Source organism: Eublepharis macularius, chromosome 3 (genome assembly GCF_028583425.1).
Source record: "Eublepharis macularius isolate TG4126 chromosome 3, MPM_Emac_v1.0, whole genome shotgun sequence".
In the NCBI taxonomy this organism is placed as follows: domain Eukaryota; kingdom Metazoa; phylum Chordata; class Lepidosauria; order Squamata; family Eublepharidae; genus Eublepharis; species Eublepharis macularius.
The window spans coordinates 188,041,167-188,051,226 of record NC_072792.1 but is presented as its reverse complement, the minus strand read 5'-3'; the positions used below and the strand labels follow the sequence as shown (position 1 = coordinate 188,051,226).

The following is a 10,060-nucleotide window of genomic DNA, read 5'->3' as shown; positions in this document are numbered from 1 at the left end:
CTACTCAGCAGCGGCTGTGCTTTGGCAGGCGGGGCCGTTGGGCCCCTGGTTCCCTCCCGCCAAGCTCTCCAGCCCTCGCAAGCGCAGCATAAACCACGGCAGGAGCACGGGCGCTTCTGCCAGGAGCGTCTGCAGGCCCTGCTCCATTTGCACCCAGGCCTGGATGGCCGTGGGGTTGGACATGGCTGCTGTCATCTCCGGGCTCTGCATCTGCTGGGAGAGGTTCGACACCTGGTCCTTGATTTGCTCCTGCTGCCCTGCCTGCGCATTCTGGGAGGCCAGCAGCGCGTTCTGCATGAGGGAGAACATCATGCGCTTGGTGTACGCGTTGCAGAGGCTGACGATCATCATGGGGATCTCAGCAGGGTCTGGGCTCAGGCTGCCTCCCGTGCCGAACGGCCCGGTCTCCGAGCAGTGCCCGATGGGGCTGGGCAAGGAGAAGCAGTGCCCCGGAGGAGGGGCCCAGTGGGTGGAGGCGCCACCCTCCTCGCTGCAAATGCTGGTGGTACTCTGAGAGGCAAGAGGACGGGGCACCAGGGGCTCCTGGCTGTCCGGGCGGGGGCCCTGGCCCCCCAGAGTCCCCTGCTCTGGGTACAAGCCGGGGCTTCTCACCAAGGTGGCATAAGGGTTGAACACAAAGCAGTCCTGCCCCGCGCTCAGCCCCGGCTCCGGCATCTCACTGTTCAGCTGCCTCAAGGGATTGTCCCCCCCGGGGATGTTGCTCTGGAGGCTGACCAGGGCCTGGTCGGGGCTCTTCAGGTCCGGCAGCATCTCGGGGTTGCGTGCCATGTCCATGATTTCCCGCATCTTGTCCAGTATGACGTGCATGATGTCTGCGTTGTTCAGGATGTGGCCGATGGAGGGGACCTGCTGGGCCAGCTGCTGGATTTCTGGGTTGGCCAGGATCACCTGCCGCACCTTCTGCACGATCACCTCTGACGTGGGCACCGGCGGCCACTCCGTGTTCGAGAGGCCTGCCTCCGGAGGGCCCCACGAGCCCCGGCTGAACGGGGCAGAGCGGAGGGTGCCGTGGGGTGGCGCTTGGGCACACACGGGGGCCCTGGGCACGAAGGGCAACTGGGGCGGGTCCTCCTGCTCCCTCTGCTGGGACCTGACCACCAGGTGGACGGTCATGCCGTCACCGATCCCGCACTGCCGGAGGGTGGCCTGGTCCTTCAAGATCCTCCCGAAGAAGACGAGCACCAGCTGGCTGGTCTCACACTGGAAGCGCTTGGCGATTTCGTCCTTGAACTCCTGGATGGTGCAGGTCTCTGGAAGCACAAACTGAGCGCTCGCTTTGGGAGACTTTGCGGTGATGCAGATGAAACTGGGGCTGGTGGCAATGACCGGGCAGGTGACCGGGCCCTCTGGGCCCTTGCCAAGGATCTCCATGGGGCTGGGAGGCAGGCTGTGGGTGTCCGAGGCGGAGCAGAGCAGGGGAAAGGCCACAGGAAGAGTGCTGGTTTCACGAGGCCGGGATCCAGCTGCTTCTGTGGCCCTGCAGGCACTGTCTCCGAGGGGAAAGCCAGCCCCAGGAGTGCATCACAGCCCCCTGCCAGGGTCTTCCTCTCTCCCCTCCTTCTTCCCTCCCTCCCTCCCTCCCTCCTGAGCCAAGGAGCTGCTCAGCAGCAAGTGGGTGACTGTGACATCACGGGTGACGTCACGGCCCGCAGGAAAGCTCTGGGGAGGGGGCAAGAGGAGCCCCCTCCCTTTTCCTGGGCGGGAGGGGCTTCCTCCCTCCCTCTCCCTCCGGACGAGGCTCCTGCTGGCCTCACCTCGGGACCGCTTCGGTGGCAGGGCAGGGTGGCCGGTGGCTTCGGCTCAGACATACAGCCCAGAGGGTGTGCGCTTCCTCCCGACTCTGGCATTGGACAGGGGAATTAAGATGGCCACATTATGTACACCGTTATCAGGCACACCACTGCCGTCGTCACACAGTACCAAAGTAAGGCTGCCATCACGTGATGCCTTGGTGCAGCAATCAGCAGAGGGCTTGGGTGTGAATCTGCCCCGTTCTTCTACCAGTCTTTAAATTTATTCGCTTACAATATTTGCACGCACACACACACACACATACACACCCACCCCAACCATTGATTTCCCAGTTCTTTCCACAGTTCCACAGAACGTGGCTCAGAGTCCCCTGGAACGAAAAGGCTGCTGCGCCCGCCTCTCCCTCCGTTGTTATCCCACCCTTCTGACAAGGAGCTCAGGGTGGGGGGGGGGGGCATGCTCCTCCCCCTCCCCTTTTGTTCACAGGACAAAGCTATGAAGCAGGCAAGGCTGAGGGCGAGTGACGGGCCCGAGTTTGCGCAGCGGCTTGCTGGCAGTCTGAAATGGAGTCTCGCAGGTCTTACTCCAACACTCCAACCACTAGGACCTATACTCCTCCCTGCACCGTCCCCGTGGCCCCTCCTGACACTTTTTTGTCAAATGTTGGGCCTCGGGCATCGAGCCGCGGCTGCTCCTGCCTCCCCCACTTCTCTACAGGAGGCCTTCCTTCTCCCGGCCTGCGTTTGCAGGGCAAATGTTACCTCTTTGCTTCGGCTTCTATGGGGCTCATTTAGGAAGCAAACTTTCACACAAATGTAAGTTAAGAAAAAAGAATTCCCCCCCCCCAAACTGTTTAACAATTTGTACAATACGACTACCTTCTCCCCCTTTTCTTTAACTGAACTCCTAAGTGGAACCACACAGAAACTTTTCAGCCAACAACGTCTTTGAAAACCACTCAAAGTAAACAGTTCAGCTTGTCGGATCCCACCAAATGACAGATCCAGAGAAGTTAACCATGTTAGTCTCTAGTTGCAAAATAGTAAAGAGTCCAGTAGCACCTTTAAGATTAACCAAGCTTTTGAGAACCACAGGTCTCTTCATCAGATGCATCATCAGATGCATCTGACGAAGAGAGCTGTGGTGCTCGAAAGCTGACAATGCATCTGATGAAGAGAGTTGTGGTGCTCGAAAGCTGACAATGCATCTGATGAAGAGAGCTGTGGTGCTCAAAAGCTGACAATGCATCTGACGAAGACAGCTGTGGTGCTCAAAAGCTTATGCTACAATAAAGTTGCATCTGACGAAGAGAGCTGTGGTTCTCGAAAGCTTATGCCACAATAAAATTGGTTAGTCTTAAAGGTGCTACTGGACTCTTTACTATTTTGCACCAAGGGACAGAGTCCTTTGCGACAATCCTTCTAGTCTGAAGCAACTGGAACCCAGGCTTCGGTCCTCCTCTTGGGGAATTACCGCCCTTATTCAAGGTGATAAGAGCATGTAAAGTGTTATCAGGCCCCCAGCAGGCAGCCTCTTCCTCAGCTGCTTGGCTCCAGATACCGGCTCCGCCCTACTGGGCTAAACCAATTAGCCCACGGGGGGGGGGGGGTTACACAAGGTTGCCGATGCCAGAGTGCCTGCCTCGGCCACTTCCCCATTTCACTCCTAGAAGAGAAGTCTTTTCTTGAGACGGGTTCCTTTCACGAAGCACCTGCTGGACCAGGTCAGGGCAGCAGCCCCTCTCCTGGTCTTCTATCGCCCCCTGGCTCTTCCCCACCCATTACTCACAGTTTATTGCTCAGCCCGCCCCCCACCCCCGCCAATGGCAACGCTCTCCATCCTTCACAGAACTCCTGTATCTTGTACAGCACCTAACACATCATTGGCAGAAGGGAAATGTTACGCGGGAGCTAGAGGTGCTCTGCGCAATCCACTCCAAAGAAGCAGGACTGACACATCCGCCCATTCAGGTCCACGCGCACCTCATTCACTGGGACACAGACAGACTTTCCTAGGAGATGGTTTGGGGTCCTCTTGGCTCCCCCGATCTGCAGGCACCCGGGTCCAAGGGAAGGAGGCCTTCCATTCCAGGGGTCTCCCTCTTACCCTGCAGCCTCCGCTTTGGGGAGCCCCTGTTAGCCAGGCACCTGGGCTTTAGGTAACTGGCCGGCCAAAACGTTGGCGGAACTTCTTGGTCGCTGTTCTCAGAATCTCCTTGGTTCTGACCCCATAAACAATGGGATTCACCATGGGGGGGACAAGCACGTATAAGTTGGCGAGGAGAATGTGAATGTAACCGGGGATGTTATGGCCGAAGCGATGGGCAAAGAAGGAGAAAAATGCAGGAGTGTAGAACATCAGGATGATGCAGAGGTGAGACCCACAGGTGCCGAGAGCCTTGCGCCTGGCGCCCTTGGAAGGAAGCCGGAAAACAGCTCTAAGGATCAACGCATAGGATGCCGCTATCAGCAAGGCGTCTAGGCCTATGGCCAAGAGGGCCACCATGAAGCCATACCAGATGTTGACCGTGATGTCAGAACAAGCCAGACGGGCAATGCCCATGTGCTCACAGTAGGTATGGGGGAGGACGTTGCGCTGGCAAAATGTCAACCGCTTCACGAGGAAGATGACCGGGAAAATTATGCTGAAGCTTCTGGCAATGGCAGCCAGCCCAATTTTCCAGATGACAGACTTGGTGAGCACCGTGGCGTACCGCAGTGGGTCAAAGATGGCGATGTACCGATCAAAGGCCATGGCCGTGAGGATGGCGGACTCAGCAATGAAGATCACGTGGATGAAGAACATCTGGGCGAGACATCCCTCAAAGGAGATCTCTCCTGCACGGAACCAGAATATGGACAGCATCTTTGGCACGGTGGTGGTTGAAAGCAGTAAGTCTGCCGAGGCCAGCATGGAAAGGAAGAGGTACATGGGCTGGCGGAGGCTGCGCTCTGAAAGGATGAGGAGCAACAGGGAGCCATTCCCAAGGAGCGCGACCGCGTACATCAGGCAGAAGGGGATGGAGATCCAGACGTGAGACGCCTCCAGCCCTGGGATGCCAGCCAAGACGTATGTGCCAGGCAGGGAGGAGCTGCGATTGGCTTCCGGCATCCCCGTGCCTCTGTGTCACTGTCTTCCAGCATGAACGTGTTATAGAAGGAGCTTAGAAGAAAAGACAGAAGAAGGAAAATCTACATTAGGGCTAGAACAAATCCGGGAAATAAATACCTTATAGAAAATTTGTCTTACTTCATAGAATCATAGAGTTGGAAGGGGCCATACAGACCTTCTAGTCCAACCCCCTGCCCAGTGCAGAATCAGCCTAAAGCATCTCTGACAAGTATTCATCCAGCCTCTTCTTGAAAACTGCCAGTGAAGGGGAGCTCACCACCTCCCTAGGCAGCTGATTCCACTTTTGAACTACTCTGACTGTGAAAAAGTTTTTCCTAATATCCAGCCGGTACCTTTGTGCATGTAGTTTTAGCCCATTGCTTCGCGTCCTACCCTCTGCTGCCAACTGGAACAGCTCCTTGCCCTCCTCCAAATGACAGACAGCCTTTCAAATATTTAAAGAGAGCAATCATGTCCCCCCTCAACCTCCTTTTCTCCAAACTAAACATTCCCAAGGCCCTCAGCCTTTCCTCGTAGGGCTCAGTCCCCAGGCCCCTGATCATTCTCGTCGCTCTCCTCTGCACCCTCTCGATTTTGCGTGCTCCAAATGTTATTGCAAACGGCTTCTATCCTCTGAATGCGTTTTTGCACCCCTCCCCCAGTTATGAACCAGGCTGGACCTGGGCCCTTCAGTCGGGATTGGTTTCCCTTTCCTGCCGAGCAGTACCTGAAGAGGGAGGTGCGTGTCCCGGAGCTCTCAGCGCAGTGTGAGGAGGGGGTGCTGAGACCGAACTGGGGCTGGGGCTGGGGCTGGGGCTGGGGGGAAGCGGGTTTGGTTGCTTTGAACTACAAACATGCCAAGGAAAGCTCTTCATCACAGATCTCTGTCTCATTGGGTCTTCAGAGTGAACCGGTAAGACAAGACTTCTTTCATGTTTTATAAACTGTCCCTCCAAATCAGTTAAATAAAAGCACAACATCTTCGGTCTTGAATTCAAATCTATGCAGTCTGCATTTCTTTTCATTTTACAGTTTTCTCTCCAGCCTTGGTTTCATGTTCATATCTTGTGTCATTAAGAATAGCCCAAGCCAGTGACATTTGGGCCGTGCCATCTTCGGAAAAGGAAGGAATGCCAGATGGAATGGGATGGGATGATATGGGGGGGGGGGGCCTCTTGGTTCCAATATAGCAAAAACAGAGATGGGGGGAAGCAGGGGGGCAACACGGCGCAGAGGAAGAGGGTCTTCGCAATGCTTTGATGCCAAGAAAACGCCTGGGAGGGGCAAAGGGTCCATCTGGGCTGCCTGTTCACTCACTTTGCTTCAGTGCAGAATCCCTGGGAGCCCTACTGGAGCTGCCCGAGGGGGAGCCATTGAGACCCCCATTGTGTTTTCCACCCAGGAGCCCCCAGGCATCGCACAAGCAGAGGCACAAAGCCTCCTCTCATCCCCAGCAACTGATAGACACGTTGCCTCCGAACATGGAGGGCCCATTCAGCTCCCATGGCCAATAGCTGTTGAATTTGCCCCATCTCCCCCACTTTGAAAGCCACCAATGTTAGCAGCCATCTGTGCCTCCTTGGCAGTGACTTCCACGTCTTAATTACTCACTATATGAAGAGCTGTTTCCTTTCGTCTACTCGGACAGGGCTGCCAACCGAGAGTTCTCCTGGAATGACAACCGATCGCCAGGCGACAGAGCTCAGGTCGCGTGGAAGAAACTCCTGTGCTGGAGAGGGGACTCTCTGGGCATTACACTCTTCTACTCTCCCTCCCCACCTTCTGCCCTCCTAAGGTCTGTCCCCAGATCTCCAGGAATGGCCCCACCCTGGAGCTGGCAACCCTACTCCTGAGCCTCATCAGACAGCCCCCAGTCCCAGTGTTTAGGAGAGGCAGGAAGCATTTTCTCGTTGGGGTTTTCTCTTCTGCAGCCCCAAAAGCCCAGTTAGGCCGGCCCATTGAGTTCATCACAGGGAGTCCTTTCCCCTCCCTCTTCAGAGGGTTTTGCAAGCAGCTCTTCTTGCTTTGGATATCACAGCCAAGCACAGCTATCATAATTAACAATTAACTGAATGCTTATAGACCTAATACAGAGGAGTTAGCCGTGTTAGTCTGTAGTAGCAAAATCAAAAAGAGTCCAGTAGCACCTTTAAGACTAACCAACTTTATTGTAGCATAAGCTTTTGAGAATCACAGTTCTCGTCAGATGCCTAATACAGACCTAATACAAGCTGTGATTTCTTATGTGTTTGCTATAAGCAGTTCACCATTGCTTAGTAGCTTTGAGAAGCAGTGTTTAGTTACATTGAGTACTGAAAGCAAGAATTCAGAGCTTTGTCTCAGAAGATCCAGAGGGGTTAACTGTGTTAGTCTGTAGTTGCAAAATAGTAAAGAGTCCAGTAGCACCTTTAAGACTAACCAACTTTATCATAGCATAAGCTTTTGAGAACCACAGCATCTTCGTCAGATGCATTGACAGCTTTTGAGAACCACAACTCTTTTTATTAGCAGCATCAACAGCTTTCGAGACCCATAGCTCTCTTTGTCAGATGCATTGACAGCTTTCGAGAACAACAGCTCTCCTCAGATGCATCAACAGCTTTCAAGAACCACAGTTCTCTTCGTCAGATGCATTGACAGCTTTCGAGAACCACAGCTCTCTTCTTCAGATGCATTGACAGCTTTCGAGAACCACAGCTCTCTTCGTCAGATGCACTGACAGCTTTCGAGAACCACAGCTCTCTTCGTCAGATGCATTGACAGCTTTCAAGAACCACAGTTCTCTTCGTCAGATGCACTGACAGCTTTCGAGAACCACAGCTCTCTTCGTCAGATGCATTGACAGCTTTCGAGAACCAGAGCTCTCTTCTTCAGATGCATTGACAGCTTTTGAGAACAACAGCTCTCTTCTTCAGATGCATTGACAGCTTTCGAGAACCACAGCTCTCTTCTTCAGATGCATTGACAGCTTTCGAGAACCACAGCTCTCTTCTTCAGATGCATTGACAGCTTTCGAGAACCACAGCTCTCTTCGTCAGATGCATTGACAGCTTTCAAGAACCACAGCTCTCTTCGTCAGATGCATTGACAGCTTTCGAGAACCACAGCTTTCTGTGGTTCTTGAAAGCTGATGATGCATCTGACGAAGAGAGTTGTGGTTCTTGAAAGTTTATGCCACAATAAAGTTGGTTAGTCATAAAGGTGCCACTGGACTCTTTACTATTTTGTCTCAGAAGATAACAGTACAGGCTAGCATTGTGTGTTTGCGAGTTACATCCTGGCAGAAAGGAATTCTTAAAAGGTAACGCACTCATGTCCTCAGGCAATGACTCATTCTGTAGGGTCGCACACGTGCAATGTAACAGGAGCTGACTTTGCACTAAAGGTGGTGGTGACACGCAGAGTGAAATTTCTAACTGCGACATAACCGTGAACCAATCACGTTCTAATGGGTTACCCTGATATCCTGATGTCACGATTGCTATGAAGCCTCTGCTGCCGCTCAAGGAAGGAGCCGGAGGGAACCACTTCTGGCATTTTGTTCTCTCTCCTTGCGTTGCGATCCAAGTTCTAAGGAGCACTCCCTCCACTCCAGCCCTTTGTGTCTAATTGGGAAGGGCGCAGAGGGGGAGCTGTTTTCAGGCATAACACTTTGTTGATTCATCTTTGCCAGTTTTGTGCCGTCCACACACCGGCTTGCCTCTCTGCTCAACAGCCCACGTCTCTTGCCCTTCACCTGGGGACAGCATCAGGTCCTTTCGCCTGCATTTTTCTGGGGATCGTCTCACAGCCCACACAGCTTCTGGCCAACAGAAACTTAGGCAGCAATACTTTCTGAAGGGGCCAGAAGACACTTTGTAGTTTTGAATGCAAAATACTCACTTGCATGACCAGTGCCCCTCCCGGGCCCTCTGCTTCCACAAAAGCCACGATCAGAAAGTAAAATCAAAAAGAGTCCAGTAGCACCTTTAAGACTAACCAATTTTATTTTATTGTAGCATAAGCTTTCGAGAATCAAGTTCTCTTCATCAGATGCCTGATCCGAACTGGTCAAATACAGAAGAGGAGGGGAGGGGAAAGAACAGGACATATATCACAAGAAGACAGAATGCAATTAGTGTGAAGGCAATCAAAACATTCCTTTGATTGCCTTCACACTAATTGCATTCTGTCTTCTTGTGATATATGTCCTGTTCTTTCCCCTCCCCTCCTCTTCTGTATTTGACCAGTTCGGATCAGGCATCTGATGAAGAGAAGATTCTCGAAAGCTTATGCTACAATAAAATAAAATTGGTTAGTCTTAAAGGTGCTACTGGACTCTTTTTGATTTTGCTACTACAGACTAACACGGCTAACTCCTCTGGATCAGAAAGTAGCATGCGGAGGCCCAGAGGTTGCCAGCCAGCCTCCCGGGTCAACTGGATCGGTGTGCGTGTGCGTGCGTGTGTGTGCGTGCAGGAGAACTGCCACCTAGAAACGCGGCAGTGGCGTTCTCTCCGGACCCTTCTCGGGCTTCTGCTAGTTCCCTTCATGTTTCCCCCAAGTTTACAACTGAAAGGGCCACTTACACGGTTTGCCTTCGGAAGGCAGGGTCTGCCTCTGCGCGGCCTCCAGCTGCCGCCTCCTCCAGCAGGCCCTGGGTCTGATTAGAGGTCTGGGCTGCAGCAGTCAGCAGAGAGGGGGGGTCCGAAGGGGCAGAGAGATTTATGCAGCCTCCAGACTGCCCTGGGGGAGCGGGGGGGGGGGGCTGGGCAGCAGGGGAGGGGCAGCTCCAGCCAGTGATGCGGGGGGGGGGGGGGAGGGCTGGTCCTTGGATCTTGGGCCTGCTTCTTTTCTTCTTCCCCCCTCATTTCAGTTTTCATACAGAGCCTATCTGGCAGTTTTTTCTGCAGTTTTTCCTTATGGTGTCTTTTTCTGTCTGTTGTCTTTCCATGGTTTCCTCCTGAAAAGCGTGGAGTCCGTCTGTCTGTCTGTCTATATGGAAAGGCAACCAATGGGAAAAGGTGCCCACGAGAAAGGGTGGAGAAGGACCCCGCTGCAGTTTGGCTCCCTGAGTGAAGACTTCGCTTTGCGCATCGTCTGTCTTGCGGTGGAAGAGTCACTGAGCTCACTTTCCTAAGTAATTTTCACACAACAAGACTCTTTTAAAAATCACTATCCGTGCCGCAGCTGTTCT

At 53.5% G+C, this 10,060-nt stretch overlaps 2 protein-coding genes across 2 annotated transcripts; both read right to left on the bottom strand.

Annotated features, from left to right (window-relative positions):
- On the bottom strand, positions 1–1,392 carry LOC129326411 (ubiquilin-3-like). The gene has a single exon (XM_054974570.1). The coding sequence runs from the start codon at positions 1,390–1,392 to the stop codon at positions 1–3; it is 1,392 nt and encodes a 463-aa protein (XP_054830545.1).
- Positions 1,393–3,927: 2,535 nt separating this feature from the next.
- LOC129326410 (olfactory receptor 52B2-like) lies at positions 3,928–4,884 on the bottom strand. The gene has a single exon (XM_054974569.1). The coding sequence runs from the start codon at positions 4,882–4,884 to the stop codon at positions 3,928–3,930; it is 957 nt and encodes a 318-aa protein (XP_054830544.1).
- Between the last annotated feature and the right edge of the window lie 5,176 nt (positions 4,885–10,060).

What these genes read in the sequence shown, in the direction of transcription:
- LOC129326411 (XM_054974570.1), bottom strand. Translation starts at nt 1,392, where the DNA reads ATGGAGATCCTTGGCAAGGGCCCAGAGGGCCCGGTCACCTGCCCGGTC.
- LOC129326410 (XM_054974569.1), bottom strand. Translation starts at nt 4,884, where the DNA reads ATGCCGGAAGCCAATCGCAGCTCCTCCCTGCCTGGCACATACGTCTTG.